Source organism: Vanessa atalanta, chromosome 12, assembly GCF_905147765.1.
Source record: "Vanessa atalanta chromosome 12, ilVanAtal1.2, whole genome shotgun sequence".
In the NCBI taxonomy this organism is placed as follows: domain Eukaryota; kingdom Metazoa; phylum Arthropoda; class Insecta; order Lepidoptera; family Nymphalidae; genus Vanessa; species Vanessa atalanta.
In genome coordinates this window covers 2316261-2338868 of record NC_061882.1, presented here as the reverse complement: position 1 = coordinate 2338868, position 22608 = coordinate 2316261, and the positions used below count along the sequence as shown (strand labels likewise).

At 30.7% G+C, this 22608-nt stretch overlaps 1 protein-coding gene across 1 annotated transcript in view; it reads left to right on the top strand.

Moving 5' to 3' along the window:
* Window positions 1-22608, top strand: part of LOC125067973 (acetylcholine receptor subunit alpha-like 1) — a 237563-nt gene that overhangs the window by 162198 nt on the left and 52757 nt on the right. The window contains exon 3 of the mRNA XM_047676926.1: window positions 13512-13715. Coding sequence (XP_047532882.1) covers window positions 13530-13715 — 186 coding nt within the window. The 5' untranslated portion in view covers window positions 13512-13529. The remainder of the gene's footprint in view (window positions 1-13511; window positions 13716-22608) is intronic.

The following is a 22608-nucleotide window of genomic DNA, read 5'->3' as shown; positions in this document are numbered from 1 at the left end:
TCTATTAAGAACATTTATTGATTTTAAATTGTACATTGACGTGACGTACCGTGACGTTTTTTTTTTTCGAGAAATATTACCCTCAAAGGTGTGTTTTCTGTATTTAAACACACAAAGTTTTCCGCTATTTGAATTTATGTTAGTTTAAAGTGGCTTCTTGGATTATTAATGACTATACAAGTTTCATTTTGACTCTACGACAAGGACTTCTTTATTGACTCGGAATGTTGAGAGTCAGTCGTGTTTTCTGAAAATTTAATTGACAGTTTTAATTTAATCGTCTAATTTTAACAATTTCAAACTCCGCTATTGATTTTTACACTGTCGTATAATAATGTATTTTAACAACAAAGCAGACGATCAAATCGAGTACATAAAATAAATTTAATACGTTATGATTCTGTGATATTATGGGTTTTTTTATAGATGTCACAAATATTAAAATATCTACTTGCCAATTATACTAAAGTAAATTTTATTCGGTAAAACAACAGTTTTCATAACAGTCACTCATCACTTGAAAACATTTTTTTTTTTTTGTGAAATGCCTGTGAAATTAAAATTAATATGAATATCGCAGGGCTGTCATAACTTTGAACTATGCGTTTTGTTTTAAACTTAGTGTAGAATTTTTAAAGTGTACAACGTTTTTATGTCAGTGTAGTTTTATCCGCTGGCAACGTTTCAAGCTTAGTATACTCGACGTGACATTGTTTTTGAGAAGTATTGTTCTCTGATATATCATTTGGCAACATTATATAGGCTTTTAGAAAAAGGCGACAGAAGTCATATAAATTTCAATTGAAATAAAAGGACGAATAGGTTTATTGGTGATTGTTTTGCCAGTCGTTATTCTATTTCTGAACAGCAAAACGATATAGTATATGCCAGTTTAATTACAGACACAACAAACATCTTAGATCATAAAGGTGGTGGTACTAAGGTATAAACCCGTTTCAATAGACGAAGGTGAAACGAAACCACTCAAGTGGCCAAGTGGCCAAGTGGCCCATACAACCATAAAAAAACGCTTAAGCACATTATTAATAATACAAATTTAGACAGTAATCGATTTTTGATTTAAAAATAGAACAAATTCTTTTTTTTTTTTTAATACATAATTGGGCGGCGAAATGGACCGCTAGATGGATAATTATCACGAACGCTAAAACTGTAAGAATCATTAAAAATTACTCACCGCAAATGCACCGCAAACTATCGGATCTGGAATGTTTGTACTTATCCAACGATCTTGTATGGAGCTCCTACACCTATGAAAATTAATATACCAATTAGGGATAAATCTTATGGATCACAATGAAAAGTGTATTTTTTTATTTTGTCTTAGTCGCCTCAACAGACACTTTTGTTGGCTTGTGTATCATCTGTATTTATTGATTTTGTTTAGTAATTTTATACGCCTGTATATTTTCATTTCCAAACAGCATAATCAAAATATTAGGACATATATTTTAAATTTTATAAAACTTTCCGGTAAATTATCATCATTATTAATTTTATAATTATAAAGTTATGATCACCTGGATATATATATGTATATATATACTCTTCTTAGGCTAACAATCCCTGTTAAAATTGGCTCAGACTGAGATGTAACTCGTTTGCCTTGAAAATGCTAAGCGCTATTGCTCCTGCTGTAATAAACACAGACGCCGAATTCGAGAGTAAAGCTAACGTATACAACGCATACTCTAATATAGAAAAATGACAATATACGCACTTAACATTTTTTTTTATTACGTTTGATATTTCTTGATCGATTCAACTCTTTGACTATATGATTTACTTATCCGAGTCACGTAAGAATTTAAGTGTATTGCCTTTTACTGGTTCTTAAAATATACCTTCTGGCTAAAATGATTACATAGAGGCCACAAGCTCTAATCTATGCAGCGACGACCCTCAAGGGATAAGAATATTCCCTACTAAATTAGTTAAGACCGACTCACGGGGAGTAAGCTTTACAAGCAGCTGATTCTGAAACAATTTTGCTAGTTATATAACTAAGATTGTTCTAGATTATATACTCTCAGCTGCTGAGAAGCGCTTTCTGATTAATGAATAAACTATTTTAAATAAGTTTGAATGAACTCTTCCTATAAATATAAATAATAAGTATGCAAAGATAAAACAATTCAGTACTTCTTTTGTCAGAGTTTCTCAATCGATTTTCTTTTGTTTTCGTTTTGTGGCGATTGATGATTTAGTGTTATCACAAAGACCACCTAGATTTGTTGCGCTTTGACGATGTAAAAGATGATTAATATTCTTCACAGTACCAAATTCTATGGGCGGTAGTTATCCCTTGCCAAACGGTATTTGCCAGTATATCTACCTACTTTAAATGAAAAAGAATGTTTAAAATATGATTTAAATTTTGGAAGGGAAGCCGTTTTCGATATGATAAGAGCAATGACATCTATAAATAACGTAAAAATATTAATAATATCAAAGGATCTAATACTGATGAAATCTGAAAAATCCAATAAATCTGAAGTCTACATATTTCTGTAGAATTAATAACACTAAAAAGACTAAAACCACTTTCTATAAATGTCATAAAAAAATATTTTTTAATATTTACTTCGGATCCGTCGATAATTCTCCGCTGGGCGAAGTCATCCCTTCTTATTAAGGGGAAGGATTAGGAGCTTAATTCGCCACGTGGTTCCACTACAAATGGTCCGATATACGTGTCTCGAAATTCTTCTGACACGATATCATATATTAGTTGCTCCCGATATTTTTCTTCCTTGAATCATAATAAAACAGATAACATTCTAGAATTATTTATCTGATTTTTCCATTTGGGTCTCTCAATTAATCATCTTTAATTCTGTGTTATGTAATCGACGTTTTGATTAAAACCAATCTCATATATGTATATATTCTTAATTTAAAGCGAATTTGGATGATAAAACTCGTATTCCACGCGGTATTAGCTACCAGACTTCTGATATGTAAGGCTTTTCTACTTATCCAAAAGCTGAAAATATACAATGAGGAAGAGAGCGTAGAAATTGACTCAGGATTGGACAGATGATGTTATACATACATTAGATAGACAACTGTATACGTTTATAGCTGAACGTGCGTGTAAAGCCGCAGAACCGCGCAAAATTTATAAAACACAAACTTCCAACCCTCGTTTTACCCCTTAGGGGTAGAGTTTCGTAAAGTTTCTTTCTTAGCTGATGTCTACACCGTATATGGAACCTACCTGCCAAATTTCAAGCTTGTAGTTATTATAGTTTCTGTCGTTTCATGATTAATCAGTGAGGGGTATTTCTCTTTCATATATAAGATGACAATGAATAGTAGAAATTGGAATTTCTATCACAAATATTCAAAGAAATGTGTTTAGTTTATTTTTACCCAATCGTTTTTAGACCGTGTAGGAAATCATTTATAATCTGTATTGTGACTAAAACGTAACAATTAAAATTTGGTTTAAACTTTTCAACAAAGCCGTTTGACCGCGATACGACGTATCGTCCTATCAATCAAACGCATTTGCACTCGACGCATCATTCATCGACGTAATGGACGCTAGGTCGTTGTGACGCTTCCACACTGGTCGGTCAAAACAGCGCAGCAAAAGACCCGGAAAAATACTGACCGGTTGAAAGTTTTGGCCTTATTTTGTCTGTGCCACTTGACATTGAGTGTCCCTTTGCTTTTGTACAAGAGTTGAACGCTTTGAAGTATTTTATTCGTGTTTTTTTTTGCTTCGTATAGTGTTTCCAAAATTAATGACATGATTTTTTTTTTTATATATCGAATAAAAAATGATTTTTTAATGGAAATTTTATTTAAATTTACTTTGTTATGCTTTATTGCAAGTTAAGTATCAGGGCAAACATTTCTTTATAATTTTGCTTGAAGCAAAATTACGCAAAATAATAACCTCATGGAATACGATGATATTTTTGCATATTCTCTAACAGTTATTTTTTTACAGAAAAACAATTGAATGCAATAAAAAAAGATTACTATTGCAATTTATTAATATACTACGCATATATCTACACCCTTATAATAAATAAAAAAGTAAAAACTTATATTTGAACAAAGATGTTTGAAAACAGAAGTTAAAAGATTTCGACTACTTCTGATTTTTATCAACAGCTGAACACAATACTTAGCGTTACTGATTAGTGTCATTGTAACTGTTTAGTGACCCTAGCCAGATCACCAATGACAAATATACCATGTACACACGTCACGCAGTAAATCACAAACAAACAGTTACCAAACATAATACAAACAATATACAATGTTCCGCATAAAATTAGGCTTGAATATTAATAAACTATATTAATATAAATTAATTGGTCATCGTGATAGCTAGTTATCTCGCTCTAGAAATAATAAATGACGTGACAAAATGACATTTAATTAAAATCAGAAAGCCCGCGCCTGATAAATAGCACTCGACGTCATGTTCACGGCCAAACGGATAAGGGTTGGAGAGAATTACCATAATTATAATAATTCGAAAGTTTGGGATGTTTGCGGTACATACCGAAGAATTTGTTGTCAAATTTTAACTAACATAACCTGAATAAATATAATGTATTTATTATGGTCAATATTTGGTCAAAGATAACAAGATGACAAAACTGTGACGTAATCAATTTAGTTTTGTTAACTTGTACTAATTATTAGTTTCGTACTTGTGAAGAAACATTTCGTGAGGGAATCTACATGTGTCGGATGGAACTGTGCCACTGTATCAACCATGCCGAATTCTAGCAGCGAAATGGAATTAACTGTTCATTCACCCAGCAGATGGAAATTTACCCGCTTTCTTAATTTCCTTTTTCCTTTCTTTTATATATTAGTTTTATAGTCATTAAGATTGAACCACTTTAAATATGAATTATGTATACAATGTAGATAATTATCTTGTGATTAGTATTTGTTCATAGTTTTCCAAAATGATTGACGTCTAGGGTTACCACTAATCCAATGGTTGTCTGATGCAAAATATTTGTCTTTTTAGTTCGTAATTTATGAGATAAGCGTTCTAGAAAAATCTAGCGTACAATTGTAATAAATATTTCAATTATGTTTCAATTAAAATGCTAAATTCCTAATTAAATCTAGAAACTAAGCATTATATTTTCACTCGCGTGCGGAAAGGACGTTCAATAAATGGCACGAGATCTCTTTCTGAGCATGTCGGATTTACAGTTCCATTATCGAATCGAATTATCAGTTCACTTGTGTTTGCTCACACACACACTTATAAACTGTAATATATTTTGCGTTGTTTGACATCCTTGGAATTCCATTTTAAAGATATATCTTAAATCCAAATCTATTTCTAATCTTGATAGCTGCAGTAGAGAAACATTTACCATAATGTGTAACATTAAAGACAGACCGTCCTTTTAACGCTTTATAAGCACTTAATGTTTGCAAACATAGAGTATCCTATAATGAACCACATAAAATTAAGTATAATTCATTGGAATGAATGCTTATACATAATTTTTGTACTAGAGTACAAAATTAATATCACATTCGTCCTCGCGTCCTCGTGCAGTCTTCACGTTCAAGAGCTGCGTTTCTATACAAAATTTAACGTAAACTGTTACGAGGCATTTTGCGAAAAAAAAAACCGGGACCTAGAATGGAACGGCTCGTTTAGACAAGGCAAGTTACTTGCTATTTTTTTGCGACTACATATCAACCTCATAACATGCCTTTACAAATGTTTTTTACTTAGGTACACTTTCAATTTTTTTGAATTATAATTAATTAGAACCTTTTATAAATATCATCGTCAAATTTTTGGTCGATTCGAGTTTGTGTATTGTGAACAATTGCATCAAAATTTACTTAAATATATTGGAAACACATATTTAGGTTTTACTAATTTTGCTCTTAAGATATAACTCGGTGGCTAAGATCATTGAACAGCCGTGAGCCAGGAGACACTATAGTGTTTTAGTGTTCATATATAAGTAACCTATTCCCAGACTATCATCGTTCATATAAGTGTTATAGCATTTCTAAGCATATAAATTTTAGCGCTACCAAGAGTTACTCCAGGTTTTTATTCAGAATTTCTTAACATAAGACTCGTTGGCTCGAAAGGCTACTCGAACCATTTCTTCTACGATTTAACAGCCGTGTAGTAGACCAATGGTAGTTCAATCGTTTTTACTAACAACAAACATGCGAGAGTGTGTATACTTTCATGCAATGACACATCGGATCGATGACATAATTTGAATAAAAACCAATGATACAAAAAAAGAACCTTTATATATCGTAAATTGCACGAAAGTAAAGTCACAAAGTTGTAAAACCTATTTTATATGAGGGTTACGTCTCTACAAGTGAACTTGCCCAAAGTAAATTAACGAGTCCGAATCAGGCATGTTTTCGGATGCTTCCAAGTTGCACTGGAAACTGTCAACGTATTAAAAATTCAAACTGCACGCTCGCCCTCGGTGGCGTCCCGGGTCGCAATTTATGTTTGCGAAAACGTGCAGTGTGTTTTCAGCTTAACTGTGTTTACGATTCGAATGTTATAAATCCTTTTGAATATTAAATTCGCATTATAGTATTAAAGTTATGTCTGGTATATTATATTGGAATAACTCTGAATATTCGGATTAATTTATTTTATATGATGATTAAAGTAATGGAATGGCGCTCATTTTTAGATTGAACTAATGCAAAAAATACGAATATGCTTCTTAATTTATTATTATACTTATAGTTAATATCAATAACAAAATTAAAGAAAACTTTAACCAATTCAGAAAAGACTGAATAATGAATGGTTATCCTTATTTTATATTTTTTCTATGTAAATATTGAGAGTTGACTTTTTAAACTTGGAATGTTAGTTCCTTGCTTGTAAATGTTGCTTAATGTCCAGAGTGCTGGCGCACCGCTCACGCTCACGGATCCGCCGTGCACGTAACAACTACTCGAAATGTTTGAACTTGTCCGTTCTACGAGCGGACGCGTACACGAACAATTGCATTATGCTGAGGGATTCACGTGTGCGGTGCGCCGTCACTAAGGACGCATACTAAAAGAACAACGTTAATAACTGCTAAACAGTTTCATGCTTATAACTGTGACACAGTGCTATAATGCTACTTATCAGACTAAAATTTGAAATTTAATTGTTGAGTTTCAGGCAGAATATATTAAATATGTATTTAACTAACATAATGTATCTCAAATGTTGGGAAAAGAGTAACTACTGAGTTTCTTGCTGGTTCTTCTCGGTAGATTCTTAAGAGGATGTAGTCGCGGGGAAACGTATTAATCATAATTGATTATGTCTTGTAGTGTAGTTCTTGATATACGATTTTGTATTTGTCTGCGATAAAGGCAGAGATCATAACGAAACATAGACATCATGAAAAAGTTTTAAATAGCATTTTTGTATTAGGCTAAAAGGTTATTGCTCCGTAATGGTAGCGCTACGATTATTAACGCTTCGTAACTAATTTCTTACATATAATAAAATAAAAATGAATTTTAATATTTATGAATTACGTTTTTTTTTTTTAAATATCCAATTTAGCATTTACAATTTAGATTAAGCTGAATTCCGACAAACTTAGACTTTTAGTCTAGTTCCTAACTAACCAGTTTCAGTGAATCGATTTCACCTGTCAAAAGAGGAGAGTTACGATTTTCATGGATAGCAAACTAAGCTTTATGAAGAAAAATACTTGCTTTTATACTGTGACATTTATAGTTTTGCTTGTTTCGCTTGGAAATGTTTTTGATAGATAACGATACATAGTTACTAGTTTAGAAGTAATTAAGATTTTACAAAAATTATGACTTAAGCTCTTCTAAGATTTTGTGTTATTTGTGATTCGTATGAAGCTAATTCTATTATATAATCTATTTTTTTTATGTATCAGTAAGCGGACGGCAATTACTTCACTTGATATTAAGTAGTCACCACTACCCATAGAAATTACAGCCGTATGAAATTTTCATCATTTTCTTCATAACATATGCGCCACCAACCTTAAGAACTGATGCTATGTCTCTTGTACCTGTAATTACACTGACTCACTTAACCTGCAAATCTAAACACAATAATATTACTGCTGTATGATGAGTCGGTGATACCTACCCAGATGGGCCTCAAACTTGGTAAGAACCAAGTAAAGAGTAAAGTTTAAATATCTATATATTAATAGACAAAACAGAAAAATTCATTTTTCTTCTTATAAAATATTTGTCTAAAAATTTTCTTTCTTTGTTAAATATCAACGTGCTTTAGTGTTTTAGTGTTACCAATAAAAAAAATATATAAAAAATGATATAGAATTTAAAAAAAAGTTTTCATGTGGTTATACTTATTTTAAAATGTAATGTGAGTATTACTCTTACTAACTATTAGTACTATAACGTTCTATAATTTAATTGGTGCATTGCGTATCTATAAAAAAATATGTATCAAAAAGACAATATTCATTGTGAAGGTGTGACTTGTTTTTGGTTGCCTTTTTTCATATATATTTTTTTGTCTACCTTTTGTGAACACTTCACTCGATTAACTTGATACCTGTTGCAAAGGCTTTTGAAGTCAACTCGACTGCTCTTCGCTTAACTTTAGCTTTTATAAGCAAATGTTGTTAAATATTGGCGAATAGAAAATGATATAAGGTAAAAATTGGAAAAAAGAGTCTAGATACATCTTTTGTTATTAAATGAAAGGCAATACAAATAAAAAATAGTCTACTGGTTTCAAAATATCGTATATTGGAATATTTTGTGATACTCGTAATATTTTCTTGGTTCCTTTTTCTTTCAAAGTGTCTCCAAAAATATATTCATTTTCATCATTTTCTTAATAACAGCCAACGCTGGGCTAAGGCCTCCTCTACCCTTGAGGAGTAGGTTTGGAGCATATAACAAAAATATGTACACAAAATAAGTCAAAGTCCAAATCAAATAATTTAATATATCATTTCACTTTCTTCTTTATTGTCAAGAATATACCACCGGTAAAGAAATATCTCACACTTGAAAGCAACCGGCGAAAGAAACAACTGGATTATTATTTTTCAACAATTGTTTTTCTATAAAGAAGATTTTTTTGTATATAATATTCATCATTAACACATCTATGTAATTGAATTGGTGGTGGTGGAAAAGTACTGAGTGTACTTTCGGTTATTCCAGATACAATTTTGAACCAGTAGATTAACATTTAATATAATTATGTATATTATTAATAATGATACTAAATTCAAAAGTGCTAGTGAGAAAACTCGAATAAATTATATTTCGATTCTCATCTGTGCAACTAATAAAAATCTTACATAATAACAAATATGGATATAACAGCCCAGTTAGAGATTGTCAGGTCTTTGCTTCGTAATACCGTTATTATTCTAACAAGCCTTGAAGGCTTGTACTCGCCGAGCTGAAGATAACCAGCCTGGTTGTATAAACTTCGCGACTGCTGTTTCAACAATGATTTATACAGTCTCTGTCATCTAACGTTGCGTTTATCTGTTCTATAACATAAAGCGATATTTGTTTCTTTGTCTGAAATGTCTAAAACGTATGGATATTGTGTGTATGTATTAAACAAATTTATTTATCAAAATCAAATATACTTACAACTATTTTTGAACCGTAATATTATTAAATGATATTAATGTTAATCTGTTAGCTTTGATTCGAAATGTAGGTTATACTAAGAGCCGAGAACGCGTGCATCTTAACCGATTATTGCAAGTTCAAACCAAGGCAATGACCACTGAATTTTCATGTGTAAAATTTGTTTATAATTCGTCTCGTACTCTGCGGTGAACGAAAACATCGCGAGTAAACCTGTGTCTTATGCCTGATTTCCATGAAATTCTACCACACATGTACTAAGAAGAACCGACAAAGAGGCAGCTGTTACTCATCAATCTTGTGTTATAGTCTATACACAGTTAAATTTTTGTATCCAGTATGAAAATCAATGAAACTCCAAGCTCCTTTATCATCTAAATAATATATATACATTTTAATATTACCGCAATTACGAGTTTGCACAACTTACGTGTAAAATTAAAATAAAAAAGTATGTAAATATAAGGTGAGGTAAAATCATAATTATGTAAAACATACAAAATTTTTCATTTTAAAAATTCTATTATATGTGTTTTAAAATATAATCCACTCCCCATATCAACAAACTCTAAACTGAGACCAATGTCGCAACATACAAAGACATTATCAACCCTTATATTCAACCCCTTCACGGAACCCGGAAGTTGGACAACGACATCATCTACAGACTTCCGGTGACGACGAGGATCGCGTCATTTGATTTCCGTCACCGTCTCGATTTTCTACCCGATGGTTGTTTGAAATGAATTTATGGTTTTAGGATTTCGTATCTTTAACTTTGTATTTTTTATCAATTAGTTAATAATAAAACTAATTAAGATAGCCCAGTGATTTCACAAGTTAACCTTTACCAAAGATTGCGGGTTAAAGTTCGGATAAGCTTATCGTCTACTAAATTTGGTGTTTCATCTTGTGCTCAAAAATGAAGCAAATCCTTGAAAAACTGATGTGCGTTGAATAAGATTACGTCAAGTTACTACCGATCTGTATTAGAGCAGTGTAGGTTTTAAACCTTCTCCTTTAGAAAATAGACTAATTCTAGTAGTGTTCTTTAGGCTTAACTTTTAAAATGTTGATATACTGTAATAATTAGTAGTATTCATCGATATTTCTTTAAGTTATCGTTGGTATTGCCTTTCTAAATTTTTCCATTTATGTCGCTATCTATCTATCTATCGATCTATCTATCTATCTATCTATCTATCTATCTATCGATCGATCGATCTATCTATCTATCTATCTATCTATCTATCTATATATCTATATTCTATATATATCTCACATCACATGGACTTTCCGAAATTCCAGCTCTAAATGGGTTCACCTCTAAATGGGTTCACCCTTCTAACCGGAACACAACAATACAGTGTACTGTTATTTGGCAGTAGAATATCTGATGAGTGGGTGGTACCTACCCAGACGGGCTTGCACAAAGCCCTACCACCAAGTAGTTTATCTATAAAATATATGTACCACCACCTAGGTACCTTATTCTATCTATATTAGAAGAATAATAATAAATAATACCTAAGTCTCTACGCTTGGCTTGCATAAAACTGCAACAAGTAATTTTAATAATAACTAACGAAATCTATTTATAATACTACTGAGTTAAAATGTAGCTGATAATATTTTTAATAAAGGAAAGTAATATCATAGCTAATCCTATTTAAAATATATAGTATTATGTATTTGTAGCTAACTTAAAAAAAAACAATTGCATTGAAGAAAATTTAAATGATTCGAAAATATGAAATCTGCCACCTTCATTGGAACAGCAATATGAATTCATCTTTAGCTCATTGATAGAATCAAAAATAAAAATCAAATTATTCTTTATTCAAGTAGGCTCATAAAAGCACTATTGAATCGTCAGGTTACAGTGTTAAATCAAATGTAAGATGCCACATATATAATTTCTAAGCCTATAAAAGATAAGATAGGTAAGTATAGGTAGCTGATGATTGTAATGAAGACAAAAAATGAAATGAAAATGGCGATCAAAATTAATTCGTATTAAATTCGCTTAAGATAAAAACACAAAACGATATTCAGTTCCGACTCAACGAATTAAAATTGTACTAAGAGATTCCTTAAAAGTTATGTACGAATAAGTTATGTACGCTGGCCTTTATCAACTTTTGTTTAAAATTACGTCTCGCCTCAAGACAAAATACGAGGCCAAAGTCTTAAGATTCATAAAATTTTGTAATTTACATTCGGAGTTTTGCGAGAGAATTTTTCTTTTATTAAAAAGAATATTAGCTACGTTTTGTGATGTTCCACTGGCGTTATATTTATTTCTGTTTTTAATTTATTTAAAATAACAAACAAAGTTTTCTTTGTATATTATTAAATAAATTTTAGATGTAATTTATCTTAATCAAAGTATTTATTAAATTAGAATTGAGTTATCATAATTAACAATTCATAATTTTAACGAAGGTTTTCATTAAAGCTAAGATCACACTGAATTCATGTAACGCGGATTCATTGGCCAAATATAAATCTGTATCAGACTGAAATTGAATCAATATTTTTATATAACCAATTATATATTACAAGAGCTTGTAAGCTTGTGATTATAAATGTTACAGAAACGCGAAATGTCATGCGTTTCCTTCGCAATCTAGCCTCAAATATCCTTTTATTTAAATGTACATATAATCTCCTTTAAAGTGATTTCGTTAGAAAAATATTTGAACTATAATATTCGAAGCCATTCGGTATTTTATCGCCTATGACGTGGGTCTTCCTTTGAATTAAACATTTGTAAAATAATTCTTCCAACAATACTATATAAAATCATCTTATCTTTACCGAGTTGCGATAGATTTACAACAGCTATTTATAGCTTGCTATTGTTTCACCAGCTAATCTTACATTTAAACCCTTTCGCAATAATTTAGATAAGGACTCACATTCCATGATAGTGCACCGTTAATTTCAACGGGACGGAAACAGAAACACTGTTTAAATTCTTTAATATTTCCATTGCTAATGCTACAATACGCTGGATAGACATGTGGAAGATTCCATCTGTTATATGCTTTATTTCGTCCGGAATAGGTTTTCAGTATACAGTAATTATATATATATAATTTTTTTTTTTTCACGAACAAAAATAATTAAACTCTCATTCATAATACTATCCATAAAGACGTCAAAAGACTTACATCAATTAATACATTAGACTCGAGCTATCCAAAAAACGTAACCAATTAAAGGTACGAGTAAATACGAAAATGGAATAACTAAATGATTTATAACTTTATCAAAATCACCAACCATATTACAAACAACGAGTGCTGCTGAAATTTGAAACCAAATTAATTCCAAAATAATTTATTGGCTCCTACCGACAGCTCAGCGTGGAAGATTCTTCGCGCTTTCAACTAATTTCTATTTAATATTGTAATTATGGCTATGACTTTGAAGCGAATGCCATTTATAAGCATATTATATTTCATAATTAGAAACGTTCGATCAAAGTATGGTATCGGTTAATTAATGTAATTTGCTAGTTCATATTTACCAGCGCGTAAATAATGCAAAACTTGCTACAAACATTAGGATTATTTATCGAATCGCAAAATTACCGTATTTCATCATTTCAAATGTATAAGGGATATTTTATAAAATTAAAAAAAAAAACACTTTTATTTATTTTTTTGAGCCGATTAGCCAACAAGACGGCATGAAAAAGTAGGTATATATAGATACCTACTTATAGATTTGGTGTCTCAAATCTAGAATTATAAAGCTTAAAATTGTAAAGACGATTTTACTTAACATAAGCATTTAAAATTTTAAAAAGAATTTGTTTGATATTGTATATATTTTCAAACTATTAATATTGTTCACAGGGGTGGTGTTAGCCTAAGATGGTGTTGGCGTTTGTGGTCGGAGTCCTGTGCGTGTGGGGCCGCTTAAGCGTCGCAAACCCTGAAGCGAAGCGGCTATACGACGACCTCCTTTCAAACTACAACAGATTGATTCGGCCCGTGGGCAACAACTCAGACCGGCTCACCGTAAAGATGGGACTGAGGCTTAGTCAACTCATCGACGTTGTAAGTACTAATTTCAAAAAACTACCTTGTTATCTCAAGTATTCTCAAACGTTCAAACCCCATTTAATATCATTATATACTTTCTTTAGATACTACTAAATAATAATTCGCATTAAATTTGTCGAATTCCATTGACATACTATTAATGATAAAAATATACAAACTTATGATTTTCTCATATTAACAACACTGTATTAAATATGAAACGTTTCATCCAATGCATTAGTTGTACCTTCTTATCTATCAAACAAATTACAATTAAGCTTAATCCGCTTAAAGCGATATATTTGAAACGGTTCAAAGATCACGCTTCCATTAGTTTAATGGTGATATAAAATTAATACAAAATCGTTTGCATCTAAACCTAAATAGTTTCAAAATCGGAACGTTTCGGATTATCCCGAACTACAACTAAAATCCCTTCGTTAAAACGGATCTCACTTCCTGTTCAGTTCCATTAGATTAAAACTTCCAGTTTACGAATAAATTATCCTTAATATTATCAATACTTAATAAGGTTTATTTAGATTTGATTGTTTCGTTGGCTTCGAAACGACAACGGAATGTGTATTTAATTAAATTTATAATTGTTTGACCTAGTTAGAATTTTTTTTCTCGGTCACTTTTTTGGCTTTACGATTCTTCTCTTTTAAAAATAAATAAAACAGCAATAGACTTAGTTAAACCTGGCAAGATATCAAATCTTTGGACTCACTTTTTGTTTATTTGTTCTATTAACTTAAGTACATACAAGATACTGCTTTTATATATTCAAAATTGAACATCATAATATTTAGAAGTCAATGGGTGTTTTCTAAATGTAGTTATAGGAATCATGCGAAACGAGTAACAAAAGGGACGAAAAAGCAGAAATAGTACGACTAAGCAAAATTGAGGAAAATTGCCAGTTTGCTCACGCAGATCATAACTACCTAGTCCTAGCGGTCCGACTATTTATCGATATTTAATAAACCTATATCAAAGTAATGATAAAATTGCATTAATTATAATTACAACTTTATTCTATAGATATAGAAAACTCGTCTAGTTTTCAAACTATCGATACGAGTACAAAACTCATTTAACTAAACCACTGGGGACGCGAGAATTGAAATGGAATCTGTGTTGAAAGGTTATGGATTTATAAATAAAGTTTCACCGCACTGTCCAGGCTTAGCCGCGTAAAGCAATCAACTATTGGAACAAAACATATTATTTCAAACGAAAAACTAGCATTGATCGAAATCAATTTCATTCATATTTTTGCTATTGCACTTGGTCATAATGTATGAAATATATTACTTTGATAGTTTTTTAGGTGTTCCTCAAGGTTGTATTTTAGACCCAATTATCTTAACGCATATGGAAATAATTTCAGGTTCATTTTATTATATTTCAACTAGTGAATGCTTATGATTGAAAATATTTTCATATATTCTTAGCTTGCTTATCTACTTACTCAATTATGATAATATATAATATATGACATGATATGACATGTGTTTAACGAGTTCCAATTTTAATAACTAGGGCACAAAAGAGATGTTTGCAATAAATCAACGTTGTTTTGAATAAACGTATAGATTACAAGTATATCAACTATTTAAATAGAATTGCTATTTTAATTATTTAGTTTACCTTTATACGAGTTATTATGTAAAATACACCAGTTCTGAAAAGATTAAATATTTCTGGTCTGGTCTTCAATCGCTGAAACAGTTTGTGAGCAAAAAGGGTTTACTAATAATTATAAACAGCAAGCTTAAACTCGGGAATTTCACGTCACTAGGTAGCTCTAGTGTAAGACTTCAGTTTATTTTTGTACTCAGAGGTATATAGTTCTAAACGAATATAAATAAAATACAATTTAAGCTGTAAAGGCACATTCATTAAAAAGCCTAGAGCCCCTGGAGTTCAAACGGAATGCTATGTACTTTTTTCCAAGTCAACTAAGCTGGGTCTGATTGGGTGCCTCAAAGCGATTACTTGATTAAGTCAATATCACTTCGACTTTTACAGTGAAATGTTTATAAATGAAATCGATTCTGTTTACTTTTAATACTTAGAGATAAACTCTGATTTCCTTCTTATCTTTCTGTAGTGTCTTCGTGTCAAAATACATGTTTTGTTTTTCATAGTAGATTAAAAATTCGTTTTAAATATATATTTATACATAAAACATTTAGAGAAACTGGGAAATCATTCCCTTAGATTATTCTCACAGAATACTGGTTTGGAACGTGAAAAACGCTGATTCATCAATTTGAATATTGAACGTCGAAACTACTAAGATAACATTAGAATTTTTAAATTTATCGCTCCCTCGTGTGTGGTAGAAATCCGAGAAATGCATGAAATTCAAAAATATAACGTAAAATTCTATCTCATTTTTAAAAGATTTTCTATCTACATATTATACGATGTAGACAATATATTATTAATAACACTATTTAATTCATAATTTGTGTCTTATAAAATATCTTAAATATTCGATTCTACTTGTCGCCTAGCACGATATTGGTTCCAATATATGGACAGCGAAGACGCGTTTGGAACATTGGAGAAGTACACAAAAGGCGACTACTAAAGTCCCTATAAATGACGATCCGTAGTAGAGATGATACTTTGGTTTTGACATTTTACTAATAGGTAACAACCCCTAAAATCCAATTTGATAATTTTCGTCCCAAGATATTTAGTTAAAAAATATACGTTTATTATAATATTCAGACTCATGTTATACAGTATAAATTTACCTAAACTATTTACAAGGATAGACTATGAATAGTTAAGACCGTCTGGCCCAGTATTGTTGGATGGAAGTTTCCCTGCTAAAACTTGGTACAACGCATTTGTTTGTAAGTTTAGAGAATGTAAGTAAAATATATCTTTACTTAAACAGTAATTAAGTTTTCTTTATAGAAGGTACATTTTATTATTATTTAAATAAAATACAAGTTTTCTAGCAACATGCTCTTATAGGCATTATAAAGGTAATAAAGCTGTATAATGTTTCATATTTACATAGAACTTTTACAAATGACAAATTAAATGTTTATTTGAAGAATTTTCCAACAACTCTTGAAAAAGTATATAAAATATTCGTAGATTTAAAAAATGACTTTACTGAATTCTGATATACCAAATAAACGAATGTCGTGTGGTTGATTAGAGCGTAGTGATTAAAGCCATCACACTTTATGTGTATGATGTGTTAAAAGAAATCTGAAGAAACTTTTGTTAAGCGTATCTGTCCATCTAACCGAGAACTTAGTGCCTCAACCACAGGCAATTAACCCACCAGCAAAAATAATCCCACGGAGGTTCAGGTGGGCGACCAGACGTAACATACTGTGCAAATCTGCTCTGTGGAACGAGCTTCAGAATCGATACGACTTGGTTACCTTCAAGAAAAAGACTTACTAATTTTTTAAAGAAGGGCAACGTACCTGCAAAGCTTCCGGATTGCAGGTGTCTTTGGGCGGTGGTTGTCACTCCATCAGGTGACCCTGCTGCTCGACTTATATTTGTTATGGAGTTTATATAGTGTACCAACCCCATACACTAGTCTCCAATAATACAACATTTGTGCTAGGCAATGATCATAATAACCGTATTTGTTGTTTAAATTTTGTAATGCAATTTTTTTTCAACCAAAATAAATGAAAAATGAATGCGTCTATATTATACTCGGAATTTAATAACGATCATACATTTTTTCACTAAAAGACAGCTCGTGACCACGGCAGATGAAATTTTGTCGGGCTATATGAAAAAAAAAAAATTACGATTGCGGTTAGTACCAGAGTAATAAATGTAAAATATGCGTCGCGTAACTTAAAAATGTATAAATAACAAAAACCATTATCTGTACGAAAAAAATGCCTTTTGATCTTTCGGGCCGACAGCTTTGAAAATATTAAAATATATGATGATTAAGTAGATGTTAAGAAGGAGACATCAAAAAGAAGTCTCGGTGGCGTTAGATAAAAGACGATCTGGGCATGATTGTACAGATTAGCCCCGTCTAGATTGTTTTAATACAATTTCTTTAATCCCTTCTTTTATATTTATACTTCTTAAGGTGGGCGAGAATGATTGGAAATTAATCCGACTTTATCGTTATGTATTAAAAAGCTGAGAGAAAAATTAACCATTCCCTACACCGTCAATATGTCAATTCTGGTCTAAGATGTTATATGCCTTTAAGCCTTTTGATTGGCTTCCTCACTCTCAAATCGAAACAAAAATGTTAAATATTAATATGGATTTGGCAATAAAATAACGTCATAATTGTACCACTAAGTAAATATTAGTATTATAAATTATATTCCGTTCGCATTTGAAACATTTGGAAATTGGTGCAAAAAACATCTTAAACATATATTTTAATACAGGGGGTTTTGCTTTTGCTTTGCTTATGGCTTTCAATAGTGCCAAGAGTTAATTAATTTTTTTTTAAGTTAATATTTCGCAAAGAGAATCGACGGTCAGTATTTTTCCGTTCTTAGACTTTCTGCTACCATTCCTGTGGTCATGACTTGTGCAAAACTTAATTTTGATATGCACACACTTTGTTCAGTTCTCATCGTTAAAAATTCCCAATCACCTTGATTAATAATATCAAATCAAATCAAATAAAAATATACTTCATTCAAGTAGGCTTTTATAAGCACTTTTGAATCGTCATTTAACAAACTATTTAAAGTAAAGCTACCACCGGTTCGGAATGTAGATTCTACTGAGAAGAACCGGCAAGAAACTCAGTAGTTACTCTTTTTCAACATATAAAAATACAGTCATGTTAGTTAAATATGGTTATATATGTATGTTATGTCTCTATCCATCTTCCATCATCTCCATATTCAAACTTCTACTATATTTGGCCTTTATTTCAATTAGTATTTACTTAATTTTCTATCACAATGAAAATTGTAAACTATTTAAAAAAAACAAGAGTTTTCTTTCCCCGATTCATCTCAGGTCGATGTATTTTTATTTCCGAACCGGTTTTACATTGACTATCAATAAGTAAGCAAATTCTGCATTGAATAAATGGATTTGAATTTGAATATTATTGAAGGAGCACACAAAAACAATGTTATACGTGTTTTTTATATTCATAAATTTAATTTTAAGAGCTACTTGTTTTTGATTATGACCATACCAAAGCAAATCATACTTTAGTTCGAAATTCAAACCAGTATAAAGCTATATCTGAATATCGAATATAAAGATAGAAAACGACAAACATGCAGTTATTATTTCAACTAATTAATTTACATAATAATTTTAATTAAATACAATGAAATTATTATACATCATGCATGATATAATACCGACAAAAGCTAACTCGACTTTTTATCATCTGTATAATATTTTATTGAGTAATTAATTCTTTATTTATAAAGGTCTTACATATTTTTTTTTGATGAATTGGTGAAACTTCAAGATATTCTATTAAAGAACAAACAGCTTGGCAACTTAGTGGTACAAGTTATATTTTTTTTAATGCAATGTGCGTCACTGTTCCTATCAAAATAATCAATACTTTTGTAGACTTTTGTAGAGGTAAATGATATTGCTGTAAATATGCTGTGATGCTTCCAGTATTCCAATTTTAAAAACATCCCGAAGGGAGTATCTTGCTTTGAAATTGTAAATAGTATTTATTTGAAAGAATGAATACATTTTCTATATTTGAATTTATTTCAAATATAGAAAATGTATAAAATTATACAACATATATCGAACGAACTGATAACAAGAACCAATCAAATCATTAATAGCTGCATTATTTTTTAAAACAGAAACATAATTATAACAATAACAAAAACAATACAATGTTGTACTAATTAAAAGTATTCTCTATTCATTTTATAATAATCAACATCACTGAAATGATAATACTATAAATTAAATAGAGCCTACATTAGCGAGCTGTAAATAACGGTTTCAATACTCAGTTATATTATTCAGATTACAAAACCATCAGAATATTTAACAGCGAAGATCCATGATGCTCCCATTACTAATGCAGGCAGTGTAAAATATTTCTAGCAGTGCAATTTCCAAGGCAGCATAGTAAACGAATAAACAACCTTCGATACTGAATAAGATATTTCAAAAGGAAAGTGCAAGCATTTCTATTCACAAGAGATTCTTACAAGCATTTTATAGTATCCTACTGGGATTAAACTATGATATTTTACTGGAAATATAATATTTAATGTTTTTAGGGTTTCATATGAAAGGAGAAATAGAACCCTTATAAGGACACTTCGTTTTCCGTCAGTCTGTCTGTCAGTCCCTTTTTCTCTACATCAAAACTTATAGGGTACTTCCCTTATGTTATATCACGTATCATAAAATTTGGCAAGCAGGAATATCCTGCAGCGCAACTATAAGAAAAATCCTAATCAGGTAAATTTGGTATTACATGAGTGTATGTTGTTTTATCTCACTGGCACTTTATTATTATTAGGCTAAAACTCATAATATCGCTTACATTAGGTACGAAAACAAACTTAAAAAACCAATATGTGTTACTAAATTCCAACTCAAAGTTGGATTGAAATTATTTTCCATATAGTCGCACACACATACTACTAAAACGTCTAGTAATAAATAGTTGGTAAAATATGTCAACTTAGCAAATAGGCAAAGGGAAATAAAACATGTTGTGTATATTTAATAATAAAATAATAATAATAAATACTAGCCGCTTGCCGTCACGACATAGGTACGTGTTGATCTTATCAAAAAAACATACAAACAACGATCACTGAAGTAGAATCTTCAAAAGCGGATAAGTGATTTATATATAAATAAAACAAAGGTATACTCAATACATAAGTATACACACCTCGTTGATTCAAAAATGAACTAAGAGATAAAAGTTTCATTGAAAATTTACAAGCTTAGCTCGCGGCGAGAGAAAATTTCGAATTCTGTCGCCAACAGCGCCACAGAAGTAACTCAGAGATCGCTTTATATCCGCAGTGAGACCTGCCAAAATCAAGCACGTTTCGAACAGAAAATATGACTGAACGATGAAGTTTTGTGATGGTTAATATACCCATAAATATTTATTAGTTCATACTTACTCATGGTTTTGTCGACAAATTATTATAATCACACGACCCCAAATTACAAAGCAAAATCAAAAATAATCTTTATTGAATCAAGCTCATGAAAGCACTTTCGAATCGTTACAGTCTTGTATTAAATGTAAAACTATCTACCGGTTCGGAAGGTAGATTCTACTGAGAAGAACCGCTAAGAAATTCAGTAGTTACACTCTTCCACCATTTTTATTACAGAGTATGTCAGTAAAGTACACTTAAATGTTTATATATCCAGCCTAGATATCAATAAATGCTTAAGACCATGCTTATCTTTAATATAATTTGGATTGAGTAATATTCCTTATTTATCAATGTATTTTTTATTTAAACTTTTTTAATAGGCCAAGTTAAAAATGACTGTGGAACTTTATTAAAGAAACGAATACCGCGCAAAGGAAGGATGTATTCACTTTGCGAAGTCGGAAACTATCTGTTATTAGTTTACCTTTCCTCCTATGTGTCTATACAATGATTGCCACCATTTCTTTCAAAAACATCTATATTATTGTGAATATACATTTTATTTATTGTTGTAAACATATTGTGAAGCAAATGTAAGTACCCCCACTTTATTAAAAAGGTCCCGAAGGGACTCTCGGGCTGCAACATTCTAAATAGACCGGATAAACCTTTTTTGTTTTGTTTCATAAGGTTATACTAATTGTTAGCCTAGATCACAATTCATATGTTAGTAGAGCTCTTTTTATAACTGTACGCCACACATTCACCATAATTTAATATCAAATGAGCCTTATCAATATATATAAAAATAAAAAATAAAAAAATAAAATAATTTTTTTTATAAATATTTAGAATCAAACCAACGTCATTCCATCTGACATTAATATAACTTGTATACTCGGCATTTAGAAATCTATATAATATTGGATTCCATTGGATTGGATTATTATTCTTCTATTTGTTTTCTTACCTATAAAGTTCACAGTTTCAATCACTAATTATAAATTAAAATAAATCATCATCCTCCTGCCCTTATCCCCATTTTACTTGGGGTCAGCGCAGCATGTCTTCTTCTATACTTCTCTGTCTGACCTCATCTCACAAGTAACATTCTTTCCGACCATATGATATTTCACACAATCCATCCATCGTTTCTTTGTTCGTATTAATTTATAAATTAAAATAAATATCAGATGAAAACAATTTCTTTAAAAAAATAGCACTGTATGACAAGTTTTCCGTTAAAGAATTTCAAGCTATATTTTTAAGATTCATTAAAATTTTCTTTTCAATGTGTGTGTATTCAATTTAAAAGAGTCATAAGAGATACACTATTATGTAGAAACTTTACCTTTACGTTCAGCTCGATCTTTCTAAAGATTTATCTTAAATGTAAACACGACATGTTTCTAAACATATCTCGTCTTAGACTGTAATGATAAGTCGAGCGATAATTAAAAAAATACCATCGTATCTGTCATATAAATATATGGAACCCATTTTTGTGAATATTTAATCTATGAAATATAAAGATGAATGTTTAACTATGATTAGTAAAAACAAAGAAATAAAGTAAGATTTGGCTTTTAATAAGTACTAGTATAATTACAATTGATTTAAGAAGTCAACGTTTAATTAAATAATATCTAAGAGAACTCTCAAAAGAGCTAACTGATGGCATCAACACGCACAGACATTGGATTTATAAGAAGTATTAAACAATACTCTTATCGCAAATGTGCCAAGCAACCTTGAAACTAATAAGTTATATCCCTTGTTATCACTCAAACCGTAACCCAACACAT